This window comes from Eleutherodactylus coqui, chromosome 4 (genome assembly GCF_035609145.1).
Source record: "Eleutherodactylus coqui strain aEleCoq1 chromosome 4, aEleCoq1.hap1, whole genome shotgun sequence".
In the NCBI taxonomy this organism is placed as follows: domain Eukaryota; kingdom Metazoa; phylum Chordata; class Amphibia; order Anura; family Eleutherodactylidae; genus Eleutherodactylus; species Eleutherodactylus coqui.
Window position 1 is genome coordinate 293,499,366 of NC_089840.1, and position 26,215 is coordinate 293,525,580.

Genomic DNA, 26,215 nt, shown 5'->3' on the forward strand with positions numbered 1-26,215 from the left:
GTATTTACTTGTTCGTGTCCATCGGCGCTGAGGATACCGGCCTGTTGTGGCGGCCTCTCAGTTCGCGAGGCGCTGCCGAATAAGATAGCGATCCGTGGAGTAAATGATAAATCCCCCTTATATGTCACTATATACATACGAAACACGAAGGTCCGATAAACCGCGAGCACTTATGTAAAGTAGAATCTGCATGTAGCGTTTATTCTGGACGCAGCGCGGACCCTCTGCGGCTCCGGACGCCATTGTTACCGAGCAATAGAGAACGGACGATACAAGGGGGATTCCTTGTAGTCGTCGGCGCAGACCTTCTTATCTGGACTGCGGTGACCTTCAATGTGAAGGCCTACATGAATGATGTTATTCCACTGCTGACGGCCGGGGCGATACAAGGCATCGCTCAGACTCTACGGTCATCTGCCAACTCTCAGAAGACTAAGGGCGCTTTTAGACGAAACCATTATAGTTAAAAAAATTAAAACAAGTGAAAGTGAGCAATAATCTATCAGCGTAAACGCGAGCCGACGGCAATCATGGAGGGATTGGAATCCTCGCGCGTTCACTTAGCGTTCGGTTTAGACTGCGCTTGTCCAGTCGCTCTCACACGGCGAATGTGAAAAGCTGAACAATTTCTCGTTTTGAGTTGAGTCACCGTCGTGTCCGCCGGTATAAACGGAGGGAGCGGGCTAACGATGACGATGTTCGCTCAGCCAGATGATGAATAGACTCCTCTAGAAGGGCCGTATAGAAATAATCTGCGCAATTAATATTACCAGACCCGATGCAAAAAAGGAAAATATCCGTAAACCTCATCCGCAGTCGCCACATTGAAGAATTCAAATCAGTCGTGTCTTTATTAGAACTGTTTCAAGGTGACAACTGATATAGCCAATATAATCGCTCCAGCGGGAGTTGTGGGCCTCCGTCCCCAGACATGGGGAATGTACTGCAGACTAAAAAGATGTGCTATGGAGTGGCAACCAACGGAACCAACACTACAACTCCCACATCAGTTGTCTTTGAGACCTAGTTATATCCTGTATTATACTCCAGAGCTGCACTCACTATTCTGCTGAAAGATCTCTCCCATCATCTATTATACTCAGGACTGTAACAAGGGGGCGCTCTAATAACTATGTATAATATATCATGGGACAGTACAGAGATCTCTCCCATCATCTATTATACCCAGGACTGTAACAAGGGGGCGCTCTAATAACTATGTATAGATATATCAGGGGTCAGTACAGGGATCTCTCCCATCATCTATTATAACCAGGACTGTAACAAGGGGGCGCTCTATTAACTATGTATTCAAATATCAGGGGTCAGTGCAGAGGTCTCTCCCATCATCTATTATACCCAGAACTGTAACAAGGGGGCGCTCTAATAACTATGTATAGATATATCAAGGGACAGTACAGAGATCTCTCCCATCATCTATTATACCCAGAACTGTAACAAGGGGGCGCTCTATTAACTATGTATAGATATATCAGGGGTCAGTACAGAGATCTCTCCCATCATCTATTATACCTAGGACTGTAACAAGGGGGCGCTCTAATAACTATGTATAGATATATCAGGGGTCAGTACAGAGATCTTCCCGTCATCTATTATACCTAGGACTGTAACAAGGGGGCGCTCTGATAACTATGTATAGATATATCAGGGGTCAGTACAGAGATCTCTCCCATCATCTATTATACCTAGGACTGTAACAAGGGGGCGCTCTGATAACTATGTATAGATATATCAGGGGACAGTACAGAGATCTTCCCATGATCTGTTTATACCAAGGACTGTAACAAGGGGGCGCCCTCTTCGTCTAGCAGATAAAAAGCTTTCTACACTGACGTAGAAGGGGGTTCTTTACTGTAAGAGTAGTGAGACTGTGGAACTCTCTGCTTGAGAATGTGGGGACAGCAGATTTGCTAAAAGAGGATAAGAGGGTCTGGATGTTTTTCTTGAGTGATACAATATTATATGTTATAATCACTAATAACGTCAGGAGGGTCGGTGATCGGGGATTATTCTGATTGCCAGATTAGAGTCAGGAAGGAATTATTTCCCCTAAATGAGGAAAATTGGCTTGTACCTCATTAGTGGGCTTTTGCCTTCCTCTGGATCAACATTGGGGGGTAATAGGCTGAAGTGGGTGGACATGTGTCTTTCTTTGGCCTCACATACTACGTTCCTCTGTTTAGGTTTTCCCCATTAGGTGTTGATGTAAATAAGAGCCTTTGTCCTGCAGCCTGATCATCTGCTCCCGCGTCACCTTGACACCGTATTCCATGGTGCGCTGGCTCAGATACTTTTATCAGCACGGACGTCATTTATCAGGTGTCACATTTCAGGGAAGAGCATTACCGTGTCAGTCCCTGATAGATGATGACCACGGCCTGAGCTCACTGTGTCAGGGGAAGATACATGAGTCCATGATGGATGAACTTCTCATCATGTCGCTGATACACTCCTGCTCTTCTCTACACCTCCCTTCATCTCTTCACCTCCCTTTGTGCTTCTCCTGTCTTCGCCTCGCTTTGGCTCTTTGCCCCCACTCTTCTTCTGTCTTTGCCCTTCTTCTCTCTTCGCAACTCTTCGCATTCCTTAGTTCTTCGCCTCCCTTTTGCTCTAATCTCCATTCTTCTCTTTGTCTCTCTTTAGCTCCTCGCTTCTCATCACCTCTGCTTTTTTCCTCTTTTCACTCTTGCCTCTATTTAACCTTCACCTTTCTTTGGCTCTTCACCTCCCTTCTCATCCAATCTTTTACCTCTCTTTGCCTCCCTTGTGGTTCTTCTCCCTTGTGGCTCTTTTCCTCCGCTCTTCTCCTAGCTTCGTTTTTCTCCTCTCTATGGCTTCCTTTGCCTCCTTTTTCCTTCCTTTACCCTTCTCCTATTTACACCCTTTTTCTCTCTTTGCCTTCCTTTGCTCTTCCCTACCACTTGTTCCTCACCTTTCTCTGCTCTTCTGCTCGCCTTCCAACAGCTCTGTCTCCCTTTGCTCTACTCCTCTCTCCAGTTCTTCGCCTCTGCTCTTATCCTCTCTTCTTCTGCCTTTACTCTTTGCCTCCCTTCACTCTTCTCTCTACTCTTGTCTTCACCTCCCTTTGGCTCCTTACTTCCGTTTGGTAACTTGCCTTCCTTAGGCAATTCACCTGCTCTCTTTTCTCTTTGCCTTCCTTCGACTCTTTACCTCCTCTCTTCTCTGTTTACCTCCTCTCTTCTCTCTTTGCCTCCCTTTGATCTTTGCCTCTTTTCGCTCTTCTGTTTTTGCTCCTTTTTTCCCTTTAGCTCTTCATCTCCAAGCTTTTCCTTCCTTCGCCTTTCTCCTATCTACACCCTTTTCCTTTCTTCACCTCCCATTGCTCTTCTCCTCCACTCTTCTTTCTTCGGCTCCCTTTGCTCTTCGCCTCTCTTTGCCTTCTAACAGCTCTTCAGCTCCCTTCGCTCTTCTTCTGTCTTTGCTCTTCTCCTCTCCTCACCTGCCTTTCCTCTTGGCCTCCCTTCACTCTTCTCTCTGCTCTTGTTCTTACCCCCCTTTTGGCTCCTTACTTACTTTCAGTTACTCGGCTCTTCACCCCCTCTCTTCTCTCTTTGCCTCCCTTCGAGTCTGCACCTCCTCTCTTCTCTTTTTGCCTCCCTCTGATCTTCGCCCTTCTCTCCTCTTCTCTCTTTGATCCTCTCTTCCCTTCAGCTCTTCACCTCCAAGCTTTTCCTTCCTTCACCTTCCCCCTATCTACACCCTTTTCCTCTCTTCACCTCCCTTTGCTCTTCTCCTCCACTCTTCTTTCTTCGCCCCCCTTTGCTCTTCGCCTCTCTTCGCCTTCCATCAGCTCTTCGTCTCTCTTTGCTCTACTCCTCTCTTCGCTCTTCTCTCTTCACCTGCCTTTGTTCTTTGCCTCCCTTCACTCTTCTCTCTGCTCTTGTCCTCACCTCCCTTCGGCTCCTTACTTCCATTTGGTTATTCTCTTCCCTTCGACTCTTCACCTCCCTCTCTGCCTCCCTTCGCTCCTCTCCTCCACTCTTCTTCTCTCTTCACCTCCCTCTCTGCCTCCCTTCGCTCCTCTCCTCCACTCTTCTCTCTTCGCCTCCCTCTTGCTTTTCCCCTTATACTTATTACTAAAAATCTACTGCATCAGTAACGGAGTGTGTGAATTCTGCCTTAATATCGCAGCGGTCGGCCCGCCCCAGGTGTTCTCCTTGCTATTTACCTTCCTGGCTCAAGTAGTACAGTAATTAATCCAATTATCCACTAATGAGAGAGCCCGACGCACATCCTGCACATTCCACCATCATTAGAGGGCTCCCTGGGTAAAGTGTGAGGGGGGTCGCTGCTGACTCTGCACATTCTCACCCACTGCTGCCAGTAAGAGAAGCTTTATAAAAGCTGATATCTACTTTTCCCAGATTTTATTCTTGTGCTACAATAATTTGATGAAAATGGTTTGGGCAGTGCCACAGTGCCCCCATAACAGTCACAGCGCCTCATAAATGCCACAGTGCCCCCATAAGAGTCACAGCGCCTCATAAATGCCACAGTGCCCCCATAACAGTCACAGCGCCTCATAAATGCCACAGTGCCCCCATAACAGTCACAGCGCCTCATAAATGCCACAGTGCCCCCATACAGTCATAGCGCCTCATAAATGCCACAGTGCCCCCATAAGAGTCACAGCGCCTCATAAATGCCACAGTGCCCCCATAAGAGTCACAGCGCCTCATAAATGCCACAGTGCCCCCATAAGAGTCACAGCGCCTCATAAATGCCACAGTGCCCCCATAACAGTCACAGCGCCTCATAAATGCCACAGTGCCCCCATAACAGTCACAGCGCCTCATAAATGCCACAGTGCCCCCATAACAGTCACAGCGCCTCATAAATGCCACAGTGACCCCATAAGTCACAGCGCCTCATAACAGCCACAGTGCCCCCATAACAGCCACAGTGCCCCCATAACAGTCACAGCGCCTCATAAATGCCACAGTGCCCCCATAACAGTCACAGCGCCTCATAAATGCCACAGTGCCCCCATAACAATCATAGCGCCTCATAAATGCCACAGTGCCCCCATAACAGTCATAGCCACTCATAAATGCCACAGTGCCCCCATAACAGTCATAGCGCCTCATAAATGCCACAGTGCCCCCATAACAGTCACAGCGCCTCATAAATGCCACAGTGCCCCCATAACAGTCACAGCGCCTCATAAATGCCACAGTGCCCCCATACAGTCATAGCGCCTCATAAATGCCACAGTGCCCCCATACCAGTCACAGCGCCTCATAAATGCCACAGTGCCCCCATAATAGTCACAGCGCCTCATAAATGCCACAGTGCCCCCATAACAGTCATAGCACCTCATAAATGCCACAGTGCCCCCATAACAGTCACAACACCTCATAAATGCCACAGTGCCCCCATAACAGTCACATCGCCTCATAAATGCCACAGTGCCCCCATACAGTCATAGCGCCTCAGAAATGCCACAGTGCCCCCATAACAGTCACAGCGCCTCATAAATGCCACAGTGCCCCCATAACAGTCACAGCGCCTCATAAATGCCACAGTGCCCCCATAACAGTCACAGCGCCTCATAAATGCCACAGTGCCCCCATAACAGTCACAACACCTCATAAATGCCACAGTGCCCCCATAACAGTCACATCGCCTCATAAATGCCACAGTGCCCCCATACAGTCATAGCGCCTCAGAAATGCCACAGTGCCCCCATAACAGTCACAGCGCCTCATAAATGCCACAGTGCCCCCATAACCTGGACACCCACAGTTACCCCATCAATGCCACAGTGCCCCCATAACCTGGACACCCACAGTTACCCCATGAATGCTCCAGTGCCCCTATACCAGTGACCCATCCTGTGATGATGCCAGTGAGCTCATTGCTGGCAGTGATATATTTTGTCCTCGCAGCAGCTGCAATCATCTCCCATAATACCCCGACTAATCGTTTTTTCTTTTTCCAGAACCGATCATTACGAAGGGCAACGACTGCTTAGACGCAGCGAAGGCGTGTAACCTGGACGACACGTGTAAGAAGTATCGCTCGGCCTACATAACGCCCTGTACTAACAGTATCTCCAACGAGGTCTGCAACCGGCGAAAGTGCCACAAAGCCCTGCGCCAGTTCTTCGACAAGGTCCCAGCCAAGCACAGCTACGGCATGCTGTTCTGTTCCTGCAAGGACACGGCCTGCTCGGAGCGGAGGCGTCAGACCATCGTCCCGGTGTGCTCTTATGACGAGAAGGAGAAGCAAAACTGCCTGAACCTGCAGGAGACGTGCAAGACCAACTACATCTGCAGGTGACCGACCTTCCCTTATGTATGAGCCCTGACCTACAGGTACACATGGAGCGGCGTAGTCAGGTGGAGCTATAACCCGTTAGACAGTAAGACATGGCTGACGGCTGCGGTACAGCGTATCTACAAGGGCCATCTCTGTGGCTTGTTTTTATGTAGATCCCACCATAAAGACAGTCCCTAAATACACCTTATAATGTATCCACTCCAAGTGCAGCAGCACAAACCTGTCCTGAAGCTTGTTACAATGTGTCACTGCGGTGGAATCCACTATACTGTACAGGGGAGCATTACCCATTATCATAGTGTATGAGGGAGCGTAATCCGTTATTACACCCCTAGTCAAATCAAAAACTCTCTGTGCCGAAAACATTAATGGAAGTGATTACATATCAGAGCAAAGGGATCATTAATTGTGGAGAACCGACCCTCGTAGGGAGGCTCTAGTATCCCGCTATACCGCCTCTAGCTTGGATAGAAGATGTGATACGGGCGGCCATAGAGGCTCTAGTACCCTGTTGTACCACCTCTAGCTTAGACACAAGATGTGATACGGGTGGGCATGGAGGCTCTAGTACCCTGTTGTACCACCTCTAGCTTGGATACAAGATGTAATACGGGTGGGCATGGAGGCTCTAGTACCCTGTTGTACCACCTCTAGCTTGGATACAAGATGTGATACAGGGGGCATGGAGGCTCTAGTACCCTGTTGTACCACCTCTAGCTTGGATACAAGATGTGATACGGGCGGGCATGGAGGCTCTAGTACGCTGTTGTACTGCCTCTAGCTTGGATAGAAGATGTAATACGGGCGGGCATGGAGGCTCTAGTACCCTGTTGTACCACCACTAGCTTGGATACAAGATGTGATATGGGCGGGCATGGAGGCTCTAGTACCCTGTTGTACCGCCTCTAGCTTGGATGTAACATGTGATATGGGCGGGCATGGAGGCTCTAGTACCCTGTTGTACCGCCTCTAGCTTGGATACAAGATGTGATATGGGGGGCATGGAGGCTTTAGTACCCTGCTGTACCGCCTCTAGCTTGGATACAAGATGTGATACAGGGGGCATGGAGGCTCTAGTACCCTGTTGTACCGCCTCTAGCTTGGATACAAGATGTGATACGGGGGCATGGAGGCTATAGTACCCTGTTGTACCGCCTCTAGCTTGGATACAAGATGTGATACGGGGGGCATGGAGGCTTTAGTACCCTGCTGTACCGCCTCTAGCTTGGATACAAGATGTGATATGGGCGGGCATGGAGGCTCTAGTACCCTGTTGTAGAAGAGGTCACTTACACACAAGGAGCCTCTGAGAGTCTTTTATAGGCCGTGGGGGGAAACCACTTTTAGGGCCCCGGTGACCAGACCGTTCATCTAATCAGCACAGCTCTCGTCATTTGCGTGAGATGGAACTGCATGCCGAGTTCTGCAGAAAAACGACAACTTCTTCTAGGGGCATTTTTAGGGGAGTTTTATTTTTTACAAAGAGTGTATACGGTATGAGGGGGCGTAGCTTATTATGTGGTATACAGGATTGAACCCCGCTATATGTATGACGTGGTGCCCCTCGCTATACGGTATGAGGGGGCGTAGCTTATTATGTGGTATACAGGATTGACCCCTGCTATATGTATGACGTGGCGCCCCTCACTATACGGTATGAGTGCGGTTGGTGGTCGCGCCGCCTTCCTGAGGGACAGCAGTGTAAGTGCCATCCACTAATAAAGTCACAGAGTTCATCCCAATCAGAACCAGATCCCCGGAACAGCAAAGCAATTAATCTAATTATCTCCTGATTCATTTGCTTTGTGCATTAAGTAGCCAGGCGCAGGCACCATGCTCCGGAGGGGAAGGAAGTGTGACTCACTAATTAGGCCAGAAAGTCCTCATCTGCTGCAGAATGAGGTGAAATGTCACAATGTAGCAAAGGGGGTGATTGCAGGGAGCCCTAGGGATACACCTGCTCGGATACCTGTGCATTGGGGGTGTGGTACATCTGCTGAGATACTTATACACTGGGCAGTTTGGTACGCCTGCTAAGATACCTTTAAACCGGACGATGTGATACACTCTGGTCAGCAGTGGTCATTTCAATGCAGCGGAGTATTAGGTTGCGGTTTGCTTCCAGATACAAACTACATCTATCACCAAGTCTCTTCGTATTTCTTACACCATGCCTTACACTCTGATTACCTCCAGAGCTGCAGTCACAATTCTGCTGGCTTCTTACATTAGAGAACTTTAAACCTTCCTGTCACTCTTTCTTGTTTCAGCGTCTGCATTGGGGCATTAAAATTAATCTCGTCAGATACTGAGGAGGATTCAGGTGTAATCACTCATAATAGACAAAATGATTGCACTCAATGCCAGTCTGCTGCAGCTACAGCTCTCAGAATATTGTTGTGTATTAGAAGCACCAGGGCTACTAGAGGAAGACAAATCTAGGGACGCATAGACTGCAGTCTACCCTCCTCTGACATCTGTGAATGAAGCTTGGTTCCACGGCAGTCTCTTTCCCTTCTTGCAGTTGTAAATCTAGACCTCACTAAGCCCCCAGTCTCCTCCTCGCTCTTCCAGGTGTAGATGTGGTCTCCATTAAGTTCCCACTCGACCCTCCTTTGCCAACTGTAACTATAGTCCTTAGTAAGTTCTCAGTCAGTCTTCTACTCTCTGGTAGCTGTAAATTTCCCCAGCCAGGCTCCTTCCCTTTCTTGCAGCTGTTGATATGGTGTCCAGGAACTCCATATCTCCTCCCCTCTGGCAGCTGTAAATCTAGTCCCTAGTAAGCTCTCAGTCTGTCTTCTCTCCCCTCTGGCAGCTGTAAATATAGTCCCTTGTCAATTCCCTAATAATGGCTTCTACAGCAGGACCGGTATAGAGAAGCTTATGGAACCCAACACAAATGTAGGGAGCAGTAATTGGCCTCCACTGGGGAGCTTTTTGCTTTCTTTTTGGATCTTTTGGGGGTTTTACTCGATGGAGTTCAGTCTCCTTCCTGCCACTATCTACATAACCAGTTATTGATACAGTGATATGACAGTGACTGACAGTCCTCCCATCATGCACTGCTGGGGGCGCGTGCCATCGGTGGTTACCTGCGCAGGGGGAGGGGTTAATGGATGGTGTTTACCTGAGCAGCGGTGTCGCATGGAGGAGCGATACTTTCCTTCCGTGCAGGATTATCATCATCTCCTCTAACATCTCCGCTGAGATCTGACACCTCCTCACACAAGTGATTTATCTCAGAAAGGACAAATTATTGCCGGGAAGTTTCTGTTTTATTCCAAACAATTCTGATAAAACGAGGCACGGGCTCCAAGCCAAAGACCGCCAGACGTGACGATGGACGACGCGAGATACGAGAATCCTGAATCTACAGTCACCAAGTTATATGTATACCACAGAATAGATATGAGCTGAGGGGGTCAGGCCAGCGACATCGGAGGTCAGTCTATATCATATGTATCGTCCACCGGATCTCCCTGATATCTCCCTGATATCTCCCTGATATCTCCCTGATATCTCCCTATCTCCCTGATATCTCCCTGATATCTCCCTGATATCTCCCTCATATCTCCCTCATATCTCCCTCATATCTCCCTGATATCTCCCTGATATCTCCCTCATATCTCCCTCATATCTCCCTCATATCTCCCTCATATCTCCCTCATATCTCCCTCATATCTCCCTCATATCTCCCTCATATCTCCCTCATATCTCTCTCATATCTCTCTCATATCTCCCTGATATCTCCCTCATATCTCCCTCATATCTCCCTGATATCTCCCTGATATCTCCCTGATATCTCCCTGATATCTCCCTGATATCTCCCTGATATCTCTCTGATATCTCTCTGATATCTCTCTGATATCTCTCTGATATCTCTCTGATATCTCTCTGATATCTCTCTGATGTCTATCGTCCACTGTGCCATGTTTATCTCATATCTATCTGATATCTATCGTCTACTTTCTCATCCATATATCTATTGATCTATCTCATGTTTCATTCACTGTGTTATATCTGTCATTCACACTTTCATATCAATCTCCTATATATCATTCACTCTCTATCTCATATGTATTATTCACTCTTTCATACCTATTATATCTATCATTCACACCCATATCAGTCGTTCACTCTCTCTCCCATATCTATCATTTACTCTTATATCTATATCTATCATTCACACTGTCATATCAATATTATATCTGTCATTCGCTCTCTGTCATATTTATCACTTATCTATCGCTCACACTTTATCTTATATCTAAAGGCCGATTTAGACGGGACGAGTGTCGGGCAAACAATGCCTGCCCCTCGCCCCCGCACATACTGGCTGCGGTGCTGCCGCCTGGGATCTAGTATCGCTAACTCACAGTGGGGCGGCTGCAGGAGATTTCTCTCCTCTCGCTCCCCTCTCCATTGATTTAACATAGCAGCCGCTCACTAATGAACAGCTGCTATTTACAGTGAGCGATCAGCTCATCGCCTATCGTTTATGCTGATTACTCAGTGTAAATAGCAGCCCTTCAGTACTGAACGGCCACTATGTTAAGTCAATGGAGAGAAATCTCCTGCAGCCGCCCCGGCCCCCTGCTGGCCGCTCTGTGAGCGAGCAAGCGATACCAGCTCCCCTGCGGCAGCACCGCAGCGAGGACACACAGTGTCAGGCATCGTTTGGACCATTTCTACCTCATATCTATTCCATATCGGTCATTCTCTCCATCTCTATATATTAATCACTCACATTTGTTCGTTCTCATATCTGTTTCTCTCAGAACTATCAAATGTGAAATATCCAAATGTCACAAATTGTAAATGAATACTAACCATTCTAAGTGATGCATGTCTAGAGGTCAGACACTGATAGGAACTCATTACCAGCATTAACTGTGAGCTGGGAAATGAACGTAATGACAGTCATAATAAACTGCGCAAAAACCACCAGCCTCAAAAAACTCAAGACGCATCGATTTTGTTTTTGCAGACTTGTGAAAAAACGTCCCTTTTTTTACAGACTATCCAGGAATTTCCGAGTGTCTGGCAGCCCTGTATCTATATATCCATGTATCTTATATTTATCTCCATTGTTCACTCTGCCATATCTGTCTCATATCTAACTGATATCTATGTATCTCTTATCCATCATTTAGTTTCTGCATATTCACACTCTTCAAAAATAATCCCCCCCCCAGAAGAAGTTGTTGTTTTGCTGTAAAACCGGCATGTAATTCCATCTCAGGCAGATCTGTACATGATGAGAGTTGTGGTGATTAGATGGACGGTCACCGGAGGCCCTAAAAGTGGTTCCCCCCATGGCCTATAAGAGGCTCTCGGAGGCCCCTTGTGTGTGGTGACCTCTTCTTCTGCTTGTAGAGCTTGTTGGCCACTAGACACCTCTACGACGCAGAGAAGAGATTTCACCCCGTTACCAGAGTCTGAGAGGGACACATTATTGGGATGTGAGAAGCTGGATGGTCGTTTCGATAAATTGCCCCCCACCGGCCGTTCTGACCAGACTGTTAGGAGGTGTTAGGACCAGTAGATGGGGACACACAAAGTGACCGGGCTCAGGACACCCCCGACAGACCACCAGTAGAGAGGAGCGTCTGACCAGACTGTTAGGGGATGTTGGGACGAGTGTATGGGGGCACACAAGGTGACCGGGCTCAGGACGCCCCCTACAGATCACCAGTTGAGAGGTGCGTCTGACCAGACTGTTAGGAGGTGTTGGGACCAGTGGATGAGGGCACACAAGGTGACCGGGCTCAGGACGCCCCCTACAGACCACCAGCAGAGGGAAGAGTCTGACCAGACACTTAGGGGGTGTTGGGACCAGTGGATGGGTGAGGGCACACAAGGTGATCGGGCTCAGGACGCCCCCTACAGACAACCAGTAGAGAGGAGCATCTGATTGTTCAACAAGCGCCAGCAGCTCCAACTGTTTCATTGCCCACCATCCAGAAACGGGGCGCCATCATTACACCCCTGTGTCTGTTGGAACCATGCCCAGGCTCTTGGCTGAAGGACATTTGGTCTTGCGGCCCCAATTACACGTACAACCTCTGACCCCCACCGTCATCTCCGTTTGCAGAGGTATTGTGAACAATGAAACTCGATGCTACGGAGGAGAACTGGGTTGTCTTCAGCGATGAATCCAGGTTTAGTTTGGGCGCTGACGACGGTCGTGTTCGTGTCTGGAGACCTCGGGGTGGGCACCTCAATCCTGCCTTTTCTGTGGAGCGGCACACTGCCCCCTGCTGGTGTGATGGTCTGGGAGGCCATCACATACAACAGTCGGTCCCCCCTAGTAGTGGTACGACGGACAATGACAGCTCAGCGATATGTTCAGAACATCCCGCAGCCACATGTGTTCCTCTCATGGCAGCTTCCAAGAGACAGCAGGATAATGCTCGGCCGCACACACAAGGGGGTCACAGGAGCCCCCACAACATTGTCACACTTCTGTGATTGCCCGGTCATCAGATTTATCACCAATAGTACATGTATGGGACCATCTGGGACGCCGACAGCAACAGCCTACGAATTGGTACAATCTAGAGGCTCAATTACTGCAGACATGGAGCGATGTGCCGCAGGATACCATACAGATCCAGTATGCCACCGTGCCTGCCCGTATCACATCTTGTATCCAAGCTAGAGGCGGTACAACAGGGTACTAGAGCCTCCATGCCCCCCCGTATCACATCTTGTATCCAAGCTAGAGGCGGTACAACAGGGTACTAGAGCCTCCATGCCCCCCCGTATTACATCTTGTATCCAAGCTAGAGGCGGTACAACAGGGTACTAGATCCTCCATGCCCGCCCGTATCACATCTTGTATCCAAGCTAGAGGCGGTACAACAGGGTACTAGAGCCTCCATGCCCCCCCCGTATTACATCTTGTATCCAAGCTAGAGGTGGTACAACAGGGTACTAGATCCTCCATGCCCGCCCGTATCACATCTTGTATCCAAGCTAGAGGCGGTACAACAGGGTACTAGAGCCTCCATGCTGGCCTGTATCACATCTTGTATCTAAGCTACAGGTGATATACCAGGATACTAGAGCCTCCATGCCAGCCCGTATCACATCCTGTATCTAAGCTACAGGTGGTATATCAACGTATCAATCATGGAGAAGTTTCCTTTCATCCGGCAACTTCTAGGGGAGGATGTTACAATGAGTGTATGTGTGTGTATAATATATATATAATATACTCTAAGGGCGGGGTGTGGTATACAGTGCTATGCCATATGCTGGTGAGCGGAGATCCCCCTGTAGATAGGACCCCGGTCTCCTCTCTAGACGCCTCTGACTGCGGCTCCATCCATCCCGCCACATGCAGACTGAGCAGCGTGGCCCGGATCCAGGAGCGGCATCTGATCTCTGCATGACCCTCAGTCACTGACACGGGGCCAGCTCCAGCGCCGAGGAAATTCACATTATCCTCCAGCCCGAGTGTGTGGCTTCTTGACAAAAGCAAATGAAGTCTTCTTCCCAGCAGATGGTGGACGCTTTATCAAAACTTACATTACGGAATTGGATTGTGGACACCATGCCAAGAAAGCAAGGACAAGCGAAGCATCAACCTCCGAGCCGTGGAGGCCGCCAGGATTCCTATACATTGCAATGAGAGGCAGCTAATTAATTCTCTGCTGAGATATAGCATATATCTGATGGCTGTATTAAAGGGGCATGGACCCCACACGTCCGCTGACCACCGCGCCCCAACGGAGAAACCTGCTTAGGATCACTTATGGAAAGGTCTCCATTCAGCACAGAGAGGACACATCTGATCACGTTAGATTGTTTCTTGGGGTCCTCTTACAATTACAGACCACCATTCTGCAAAATGTGCATGGGCACCTTTCATAGGGCAGAGGATGGCAGCGAGAGGGTGGAGTACCGGAGTTTAGTATCCCATACGTCGTCTGTGAATGGCTTCCCTCTAATCATAGTCTATGGCCTGCCTGTACTGTCACTTTAAAAGAGGTCATTCGACAAACCCCGTTCATATAAAAACATACTAAAAGGATATTAACTGCTATTGGAATTATTCTGCACTATTTACACCCAAAAATATTAAGTTTTTTTTCTTCGCTGCGTCGTCCTCCGCACCACTGCTATTCTGCGCTATTATGGACAAGCCGATAGGCAGTGTCACATGACCGATTTCTCTGTTTTTGCCTGCAGCGCTCAAAACCATTTGCATGCACTCTATTTGTCTTTCACTGTCCCCTGCCCCACATCACTGCCAGTTGGTCCCCTTCCCCCTCTTGCATGTGCACAATAAATTCCAAGTATCCTTCCCACTCTGGCATCTCTAAACATATATTCCCCAGTAAGTGCTTATTGTGTCTCCTTTCCTCTCTGGCAGCCATTAATATAGTCCATGGTAAGTTCCCAGGCCACCTCCTTCTCCCTCTGGCATCTCTATATAGTTCCCAGTAACCTAAAGGCCCTTTTACACAGAATGATTATTGTTCAAAAAATCGTTGTTTCCAGCAAATTTGAACAAATCCTTCAGTGTAAGCCCGGGCAGCGATCGAATAACGAACAAGAATTCATTTGCTTCTCAGTCGTTGTTTGTTTCATGCAGACATAGAATTAATTGTTCGCTCATTTACATATCGCTGCATGTGAACAGATCGTTTAGTCATTCTCTTATACAGTGAAGGGGAACAGCTGAACGATTTGCATGATTTATCTCCTGGTTTAAACAAGCTGCACACAAACCCTCTCATTGTTCACTCATGCGAATGATAAATCACTCCATGTAAAAGGAGCCTTAGTCTACGCCAGCTGTAAATATAGTCTAGTTCCCAGTCAGTCTCCTCCCCTTCTGGCAGGTGTAAGTATAGTGCCCCATAGGTTCCTAGTTCAGGAAGTTTCCACTCTATACTCATCTAGCAACTGTAAATATAGTCCCCAGTAAGTTCTCAGTTGGTCCCCCTTCCCCTCTGACATCTGTAACTACAGTCCCTATTAAGTTCTCAGTCTCCTTCCCGCTCTGCCAGCTGTAAAAATAGTCCCCAGTAAATCCTCAGTCTGTCTGCTGCCCCCTCTGGCAGCTGTAAATATAGTCCCCAGTAGGTTCGTAGTCGGTCTTCCTTCCCCTCTGACATCTGTAACTCAGTCTCCTTCCCGCTCTGGTGGTTTTATGGGAGGTGAAATAAACAGAAAAAAAAACATTTTAGCTCCGCCTATTTCCTCCCCCCCCCCCTCTATAAGTATAGTCCCTAATACGTTTTCCGTCTTTAGCCCCCTTTTGCAGCTGTGAATATAGTGCCCGGTAACATTAGTTTGCCATAGTTTTCTATCCTCTGACAGCTGTAAATCTAGTTTAGTTCTCAGTCAGTCTCCTTCCCTTCTGGCATTTGTAAATCTAGCCCCCAATAAGTTCCCAGTCTTCTTACTTCTATTGCAGCTGTAGATATGATGTCCAGAAAGTTCCTTCTCTGGCAGCTGTAAATATAGTCCCCAGTAAGTCCTCATTCAATCTTCTTTTCCCTCTGGCAGTTGTAAATATATTCCCCAGTATGTTCTTAATCAGTCTTCTTCCTCCCCTGGCAACTGTAAAAATAGACTCCAGTAAGTTCCCAAAAAGTCTCCTTTCCCCTCTGGCAGCAGTAAAAATAATTCCATTCCCGGTCAGTCTCTTTGCCTTCTGGCAGTTGTAAATTTAGTCTCTAGTTAGTTCCAAGCCAGTCTCCTTCCTTCCCTTGCAGCTATAGGTATGGTGTCCAGGAAATTCCATCTATACCCTCCTCTGGCAGCTGTAAATGTGGTCCCTAGTATGTTCTCAGTCAGTCTTCTTTCCCCTCTTGCAGCTATAAATGTCACCAGTAAGTTCCCAGTCAGTCCTGAAATTTTAGAACATTTTTTAAATTATCGGAGTAACTAATTACTGAATTTGTGGCGAGGGGAAATAAGTGAGGATAAACTATCTGGCATCAGAGGCGCGGCCCTTCTACATGCAGCAGGCGGCGGAGGCGCGGCCCATCCCCATGCAGGCGGAGGCGCGGCCCTTCTCCATGCAGCGGCCGGCGGAGGCGCAGCCCTTCTCCATTTCTCCATGCAGCGGCCGGCGGAGGCGCGGCCCTTCTCCATGCAGCGGCCGGCGGAGGCGCGGCCCTTCTCCATGCAGCGGCCGGCGGAGGCGCGGCCCTTCTCCATGCAGCGGCCGGCGGAGGCGCGGCCCTTCTCCATGCAGCGGCCGGCGGAGGCGCGGCCCTTCTCCATGCAGCGGCCGGCGGAGGCGCGGCCCTTCTCCATGCAGCGGCCGGCGAAGGCGCGGCCCTTCTCCATGCAGCGGCCGGCGAAGGCGCGGCCCTTCTCCATGCAGCGGCCGGCGGAGGCGCGGCCCTTCTCCATGCAGCGGCCGCGGAGGCGCGGCCCTTCTCCACGCAGCGGCCGGCGGAGGCGCGGCCCTTCTCCACGCAGCGGCCGGCGGAGGCGCGGCCCTTCTCCACGCAGCGGCCGGCGGAGGCGCGGCCCTTCTCCACGCAGCGGCCGGCGGAGGCGCGGCCCTTCTCCATGCAGCGGCCGGCGGAGGCGCGGCCCTTCTCCATGCAGCGGCCGCGGAGGCGCGGCCCTTCTCCATGCAGCGGCCTTGTTACTGCACAATTATAGTTTTTGACAAGTTGGGAGAAAATAGATTTTAGTTGATTTTTGGTGACAGGCTGCGCAGAGATCCCGCGATGTCGGCGCTGACTGGCGGCAGCTGCTGAGTCTCCTCCCGGCCAGATGTGGTGGGAGGTCTGCTGCTCGGCACAAACATTCATTCTACTGAATTTGCGGCACTTTGGGACAATTTGTCATTTCTAGAAGTGAAAAAGGAAAATATGGAGGATAAAACATTTGGGATTTATGGGGGATAAAAAGAGGATTTCACGAATTGGACAAACCGAAACATTTTTACTCTTTTAACCCCTTAACTACTAGTCAATTTTTGTATTTTCATTTTTTTTCCATCCTAAGCTTTCGAGAATCAAAACTTTTTGAATGTTCCATTCTCCCAGCCGTATAAAAAACTTGCTGTTCGCTAGGCACGCTGTGTTCTTTAACCCCTTACAGGGTCTGTTTTGGATCCGTGGACGCAATGATTTGTAGAGGATTTTCATATCCACGCCTCAGAAGCCATACCTTTTTTATCTTTCTGTGGCCCCGGCTGTATGAAGGCTCGTTATTTGTGTAGCGAGCTGTAGGTTTAATTGGTACCATTTTGGGGGTACACATGTATTGTATCATTTTTGGGGTACACATAATGTATTGTATCATTTTTGGGGGTACACATGTATTGTATCATTTTTGGGGTACACATAATGTATTGTATCATTTTTGGGGGTACACATGTATTGTATCATTTTTGGGGTACACATAATGTATTGTATCATTTTTGGGGTACACATAATGTATTGTAGCATTTTTGGGGTACACATAATGTATTGTGTAAATTGTATTACGTTTTTTTTTTGGATGTCAGGCAGAAAAAGCACGAATTCTGTCGGTTTTTTTTTTTAATATCATGATTAATTTTTGCTGCGGTTTGGTACTATTATACCAATACCAGAACTTTTATATACCCCGTTTCCCTGAAAATAAGACATACCCTGAAAATAAGACATAGCATGATTTTCCAGAATTTTTGAGGATGCAAAATTATTTTTCAGGCTTTTTGAGGATGCTTGAAATATAAGCCCTACTCCAAAATTAAGCCCTGCTAACAGTTAATTAAAAAAGTCAATTCAAATAGTGTCCAGGCAGCTATACATGTAAAAAAGTTAAACCTGTTTGAACAAAAATTAATATAAGACACTGTCTTATTTTCGGGGAAACACGGTATATATTTTTTTTTTCTACTTTCGCACATAAACCCCTTTTTTTGGAAATTATTTGTTTACATCGCTGCCCTCAAGGCCCCATAACTTTTTTATTTTTTCCATGGACGGAGCTCGGTGAGGGATTGTTTTTTGCATAACAAGCGGTAGTTTTTATTGGTACTATTTTTGATAACTTTTTTTTTTTTTTTTAGGTGAAATGAACAAAAAAAGCATTTTAATCCGCTTTTTTTATTTCTGTGTTCCCTGTGCAGGTTAAAAAGTTTATTCAACTTATTGTACGGGTCGCTACAGATATGGTGATGCAAAAGATTTGCTTTGTTTTTTGTGTTTTTTTTATTTGGTCAGGCAGGAGAGTGCACAACAATGGTTTTTTTTTTTGTTTTTTTCACTTGTATGTTCATTCGCGGGAACTGCTTCCCCGCCAGGGCGGGCATTTATATCATGGGGCGGGCATTTATATCATGGGGCGGGCATTTATATCATGCGGCGGGCATTTATATCATGGGCCGGAAAAGTCTTAACCGTAACCTCTAATGCAGCAGTGTACTGGAAAACTCTTAAAGGGAAACAGAGAAAAAATAACACACAATTGTGCCATTCTTGCGGGGTGGCGGTGGATTTTACAGCAATCATGGCTGTAATAGACATGTTAGCTTCATTCTGCAGGTAAGTACCATTCCAATGATGGCACATTTATAGTTGGTTTTACTACTTTAAAAAAAGTAAAAACTCCTTTAAAAATGTTTTTTGATGCCAAATTCTAAGTCCATAACTTTTTTTATTCTGCTGATGGCACTGTATGAGGCAGGGGTATAGCTAGAGGGGGACAGGCGGGGCATATGCCCCGGGTGCAACTAAAAGAGAAGTGAAGGAGGGCGCCTGCAGCACATTCTCTCTCCACCACAGTAGCGCCAACATACAGCTGATTGAATGATGTCCCTGCTCTGTCTCTCCTCTGATGCCCTGCAGCCTGAATAATGAGGGGTCACACACAGGCGCTGGGCCGCCCTCCTCCTCGCCCTTCCACAATCCCTGTGTAAACATCTAATTGCAGCAACTCAGCTGCAAGGTGGGAGCTGCCGGAGGAGCGCAGCAGACACAGAGGAGTGCGGGGAGCTGGGAGCGCTGCCACTGAAGCTGAGCGGGGGGATTCCTGCAGAGAGCAGCCAGAAAATCACTCGGCTTTCTGGGCACAAAATAGAGATTCTGAAAATACCAAAATCTAGAACGGACAGGTAAGTAGGGGCTACCTGTACTTTACCTGCCGCTCTGCACCCTCTTCAGGCCGTGCAGCCACGAATCTGCCGCTGTGTTTACATGCATCACTTCTGCAGTAAACACAACAACAGGCTGTTACCTACAACTCCCAGCATGCATAGCGCTTGTCTCCTGGCCAGCACTGTAGCTCCGCCCACAGCTTACAGGTCCTGCAACTTACCAGCACCTACCTCTTTTTCAGGAGTGCCAGAGAAAATCTGCTGAAGCAGACAGAGCGGAGCTTCCAGCACTCTGAACTCCACATGAGCAGATGTGATACGGGGGGCATGGAGGCTCGAGTACCTTGCTGTACCTCCTCTAGCTTGGATACAAGATGTGATACGGGGGGCATGGAGGCTCTAGTACCCTGTTGTACCGCCTCTAGCTTGGATACAAGATGTGATACTACTGGGCATGGAGGCTCTAGTACCCTGTTGTACCACCTCTAGCTTGGATACAAGTTGTGATACGGGCAGGCATGGAGGCTCTAGTACCCTGTTGTACCGCCTCTAGCTTGGATACAAGATGTGATACAGGTGGGCATGGAGGCTCTAGTACCCTGTTGTACCGCCTCTAGATTGGATACAAGATGTGATACAGGTGGGCATGGAGGCTCTAGTACCCTACAGCTCCGGGATTGTGTAAATTCATAGGCTGTGGAAATTGGCATACCAGAAGTGTGACATTGTTGTGGGGGCTTCCTGTGACCCCCTTTTGTGTGCGGTCGAGCATTATCCTGCTGGAAGCCGTCATGAGTAACACATGTGGGTGCAGGATGTCCTGAACATATCTCTGAGCTCTCATTGTCCCTCGTACCACCACTAGGGGGACCGACTGCTATATGTGATAGCCCCCCCAGACCAGCACACCAGCAGGGGGCAGTGTGCCACCTCACAGCAGTGGGGAAAGGATTGAGGCACTCACCCCGAGGTCTCCAAACACACACAGTCGTCGTCAGCGCCCAAACTAAACCTAGATTCATCACTGAAGACAAATTGGTTCCTCTCCATAGCATCTAGTTTTGTTACTGACATCACTGCTAACAGAAGTGATGGTGGAGGTCAGAGGCCGTACATGTAATGGGCACCATGAGACCAAATGTCCTTCAGCCAAGCACCTGGAAATGGTTTCGGCAGACACAACGATGGCGCCCCTTGTCTCTGGATGGCGGACAATAAAACAGTTGGAGCTCCTGGTGCTTGTCAGATGATCAGACGCTCTTTTCTACTGGTGGTCTGTAGGGGGCATCCTGAGCCCGGTCACCTTGTGTGCCCCCATCCACTGGTCCCAACACCTCCTAACAGTCTGGTCAGACGATCCTCTCTACTGGTGGTCTGCAGGGGGTGTTCCTGAGCCCGGTCACCTTGTTTGCCCTCACACATCCACTGGTCCCAACACCTCCTAACAGTCTGGTCAGACGCTCCTCTCTACTGGTGGTTTGTAGGGGGCGTCCCGAGCCCGGTCACCTTCTGTGCCCCCATCCACTGGTCCCAACACCTCCTTACAGTCTGGTCAGATGGTCCTCTCTACTGGTGGTTTGTAGGGGGCGTCCTGAGCCCGGTCACCTTGTGTGCCCCCATCCACTGGTCCCAACACCTCCTTACAGTCTGGTCAGATGGTCCTCTCTACTGGTGGTCTGTAGGGGGCGTCCTGAGCCCGGTCACCTTCTGTGCCCTCATCCACTGGTCCCAACACCCCCTAACAGTCTGGTCAGATGCTCCTCTCTACTGGTGGTCTGTAGGGGCGTCCTGAGCCCGGTCACCTTGTGTGCCCCCATCCACTGGTCCCAACACCCCCTAACAGTCTGGTCAGATGCTCCTCTCTACTGGTGGTCTGTCGGGGGTCCTGAGCCCGGTCACCTTGTGTGCCCCCATCCACTGGTCCGAACACCTCCTAACAGGCTGGTCAGAATGGCCGATGGGGGACAATTCATGGATACGACCATCCAGCTTCTTACATCCCAATAATGCGCCCCCCTCAGACTCGGGAAATGAATTTACATGATTCAGGTTTACCTTCTGCAGGGTTTTGTGGAGATTATTTCCGCAGCATGTAAAGGAGGTTTTTGAAATCTCATCCGCTTTGCTGTTACTGTAAATGCTGCAGATTTTCCGTGCCCCATGTGAATATGGCCTTAAAGGGGTTTTCCCACTGCCTAAAATTGCTTCACCGCTCCTCTGCACTTCCTGGTTGCTCTTTACCAAGACCTGTGACTGCTGCAGCCAATCATAGAAGGCACTGCTGTGGCCAGTGATTGGCTGCAGCAGTCATATGACCTCGTCAGCAGCAACCAGGAAGTTCTGTGTGGTTATGAAACAATTTGTTCCTCCCATTAGATACAATATTCCACAAACTTCCAAGCGCTTCCGCCATAAAGTCCATGCCGCTAGGATACGTCTATGTACAGCAAAAAATCTGTGCCTCCAAAGTAGCAGCGTTGTATGAACTCTCCAACCCTTCTGTCATGTAGTCCATGCCTGGCAAATTGCACCGCCATCTCGGGGATATGCGAACTCCACCGTAACGGAGATCCCAGGTCAGGGGAGGAGCGAGGGCAAGCATCGGCCCTGCAGCCACATCGCAGGGGGCCGATGGGGATCCGGTGCCGACGACTCACACGCTGCAGGCTCACATACTGTTAAACCGCCACGACTGCAGCTGGCCCTGATCACGGCCGTTCACCTGCCGGGTATACAGGAGGCTCGGCTCATAAGCCCGCTTTATACCCAACCCGCACCTCTGACATACATGTACGTCACAGAGGGCAAATGGATTAAACCACGTAGCTTTCTGTAAAAAAGGCCAGAGGGCATTTCCACCAGATTGCTGCCTCCTGTGGAGGACTCGGGGACTGTGCTCAGCCATCATGCCCCCTGTGCCCTTGCAGATGACCTTTCCCGGGATGTTTGTGGCAGTGCCCCTGGGCATATCCTCAGCATGGGGCGGGTTTTGGCAGCTGTGAATGTGTAACTATCTAATGGCCCCAGAAGTCAGACGGCTAATCTCCAGCTTTGATCATTAATGCCTTTTCATGTGTTCACTGATCAATGAGGGATATAAAAGGCACCCCCCCCCCCCCATCAATGACCATGAAAGCTTTTACATCCATTTACAACCATTTATTGTTCGTGTGAAGAGGGGTTTCAGTCCGGGAGGGGTGCGGCCCCCCATCTCAGATATTCCAGCCCATTAGCTCTTATCCCAGATTTAACCCCGTCAGCTCCTTCCATCGAGGTCCAGTGTATACACCTCACTTATCTATCATCGGTCACATGTGGTGGATGCGCTGCGGATGTTCAATCTGGATTTTCGGGGGGAATCCATAATGTATTACAGCAGCAAAGAGGACGAGACTAACAAATGTCCTCCAGACGCTGTGGGAGAAATTACACGAAAAATTCAGGTGTGGCGCGAGTGTTAATTCTGCATGTCAATCTATGTTGTGGAGTTTCACCTCGGATGTCAGCGTTCACAGTGCAGAGGGTGAAACCCACAGCAACATCCATGACCAATCCACAGCGGAAAACCTATGAGGAGCAGGAGAGATGCGATCTATGATGATGAGGAGGAGAGATGCGATCTATTTTGGGGGGGAGGAGGGTTGCGATCTATGATTGGGAGGAGGAGGGTTGCGATCTATGATGGGGAGGAGGAGGGTTGCGATCTATGATGAGGAGCAGGAGAGATGCGATCTATGATGATGAGGAGGAGGAGAGATGCGATCTATTTTGGGGGGGAGGAGGAGGGTTGCGATCTATGATTGGGAGGAGGAGGGTTGCGATCTATGATGGGGAGGAGGAGGGTTGCGATCTATGATGGGGAGGAGGAGGGTTGCGATCTATGATGGGGAGGAGGAGAGTTGCGATCTATGATGGGGATGAGGGGGGTTGCGACCTATGATGGGGAGGGGGAGGGTTGCGATCTATTTTGGGGGGGAGGAGGGTTGCGATCTACGATGGGGAGGAGGAGGGTTGCGATCTACGATGGGGAGGAGGAGGGTTGCGATCTATGATGGGGAGGAGGAGGGTTGCAATCTATGATGGGGATGAGGGGGGTTGCGACCTATGATGGGGAGGAGGAGGGTTGCGATCTATGATGATGAGGAGAGATGCGATCTATTTTGGGGGGGAGGAGGGTTGCGATCTATGATTGGGAGGAGGAGGGTTGCGATCTATGATGGGGAGGAGGAGGGTTGCGGTCTATGATGGGGAGGAGGAGGGTTGCGGTCTATGAAGGGGAGGAGGAGAGATGCGATCTATGATTGGGAGAAGGAGGGTTGCGATCTACGATGGGGAGGGAGAGGCTTGCGATCTATTTTGGGGGGGAGGAGGGTTGCGATCTACGATGGGGAGGAGGAGGGTTGCGATCTACGATGGGGAGGAGGAGGGTTGCGATCTACGATGGGGAGGAGGAGGGTTGCGATCTACGATGGGGAGGAGGAGGGTTGCGATCTATGATGGGGATGAGGGGGGTTGCGATCTATGATGATGAGGAGGAGAGATACGATCTATTTTGGGGGGGAGGAGGGTTGCGATCTATTTTGGGGGGGAGGAGGGTTGCGATCTATGATTTGGGAGGAGGAGGGTTGCGATCTATGATGGGGAGGAGGAGGGTTGCGGTCTATGATGGGGAGGAGGAGAGATGCGATCTATGATTGGGAGGAGGAGGGTTGCGATCTACGATGGGGAGGAGGAGGGTTGCGATCTATGATGGGGATGAGGGGGGTTGCGACCTATGATGGGGATGAGGGGGGTTGCGACCTATGATGGGGAGGGGGAGGGTTGCGGTCTATGATGGGGAGGAGGAGGGTTGCGGTCTATGATGGGGAGGAGGAGAGATGCGATCTATGATTGGGAGGAGGAGGGTTGCGATCTACGATGGGGAGGAGGAGGGTTGCGATCTATGATGGGGGATGAGGGGGGTTGCGACCTATGATGGGGATGAGGGGGGTTGCGACCTATGATGGGGAGGGGGAGGGTTGCGATCTATGATGGGGAGGAGGAGGGTTGCGATCTATGATGGGGAGGAGGAGGGTTGCGATCTATGATGGGGAGGAGGAGGGTTGCGATCTATGATGGGGAGGAGGAGGGTTGCGATCTATGATGGGGAGGAGGAGGGTTGCGATCTATGATGGGGAGGAGGAGGGTTGCGATCTATGATGGGGAGGAGGAGGGTTGCGATCTATGATGGGGAGGAGGAGGGTTGCGATCTATGATGGGGAGGGGGGGGGTTGCAATCTATGATGGGGATGAGGGGGGTTGCGACCTATGATGGGGAGGGTTGCGATCTATGATGGGGAGGAGGAGGGTTGCGATCTATGATGGGGAGGAGGAGGGTTGCGATCTATGATGGAGAGGAGGAGGGTTGCGATCTATGATGGAGAGGAGGAGGGTTGCGATCTATGATGGGGAGGAGGAGGGTTGGGATCTATGATGGGGAGGAGGAGGGTTGCAATCTATGATGGGGAGGAGGGGGGTTGCGACCCATGATGAGGAGGACGGTTGCGACCTATGATGGGGAGGGGGAGGGTTGCGATCTTTGATGGGGAGGAGGAGGGTTGCGATATATGATGGGGGGAGGAGGAGAGCTCCGATTTATGATGGGAAGAAGGAAGGATATGATCTATGATGGGGTGGAGGAGGGTTGCAATTTATGAAGGAGGAATGAGATCTATGGTGGGGAGTGATGTGATCTATGATGGGTAGGGATGTGATCTATGATGGGGAGGAGGAAGAATGAGATCTATGATGGGGAGTGATTTGATCTATGATAGGGAGGAGGAGGGATGCGATCTATAATGATAAGGAAGAGGGTTGCGATCTATGATGTGGAGGAGGAGGGTTGAGATCTACGATGGGGAGGCGGAGGGTTGCGATGTACGATGGGGAGGAGCAGGGTTGCGATCTACGATGGGGAGGAGCAGGGTTGCGATCTACGATGGGGAGGAGGAGGGTTGCGATCTATGATGGGGAGGAGGAGGGTTGCGATCTATGATGGGGAGGAGGAGGGTTGCGATCTATGATGGGGAGGAGGAGGGTTGCGATCTATGATGGGGAGGAGGAGGGTTGCGATCTATGATGAGTATGGATGCGATCTATCATGGGAAGGAGGGCTGCGATATATGATGGGGAGCAATGATCTATTATGGGGAATGAAGCAGGACTATGATCTGTGATCTATGATGGAGATGGGGGCTGTAATCTATGATCTGGGTGGTGGTCTCTATGATATGGGTGGTATTCTCTATGATGGGGGCTGTTATCTTTGATATGGGTGGTGTTCTCTATGATGGGGGCTGTTATCTATGATATGGGTGGTGTTCTCTATGATGGGGGCTGTTCTCTATGATGGGGGCTGTTCTCTATGATGGGGGCTGTTCTCTATGATATGGGTGGTGTTCTCTATGATGGGGGCTGTTATCTATGATATGGGTGGTGTTCTGTATGATGGGGGCTGTTATCTATGATATGGGTGGTGTTCTCTATGATATGGGTGGTGTTCTGTATGATGGGGGCTGTTCTCTATGATATGGGTGGTGTTCTCTATGATGGGGGCTGTTCTCTATGATGGGGGCTGTTCTCTATGATATGGGTGGTGTTCTCTATGACGGGGGCTGTTATCTATGATATGGGTGGTGTTCTGTATGATGGGGGCTGTTATCTATGATATGGGTGGTGTTCTCTATGATATGGGTGGTGTTCTGTATGATGGGGGCTGTTCTCTATGATATGGGTGGTGTTCTCTATGATGGGGGCTGTTCTCTATGATATGGGTGCTGTTCTCTATGA

General features: G+C 49.5%; 1 protein-coding gene across 1 annotated transcript in view; it reads left to right on the plus strand.

Annotated features, from left to right (window-relative positions):
* GFRA1 (GDNF family receptor alpha 1) overlaps nt 1-26,215 on the plus strand; it is a 143,324-nt gene that overhangs the window by 99,861 nt on the left and 17,248 nt on the right. Inside the window, exon 4 of the mRNA XM_066601399.1 lies at nt 5,984-6,320. Within this exon, the coding sequence (XP_066457496.1) occupies nt 5,984-6,320 (337 nt within the window). The remainder of the gene's footprint in view (nt 1-5,983; nt 6,321-26,215) is intronic.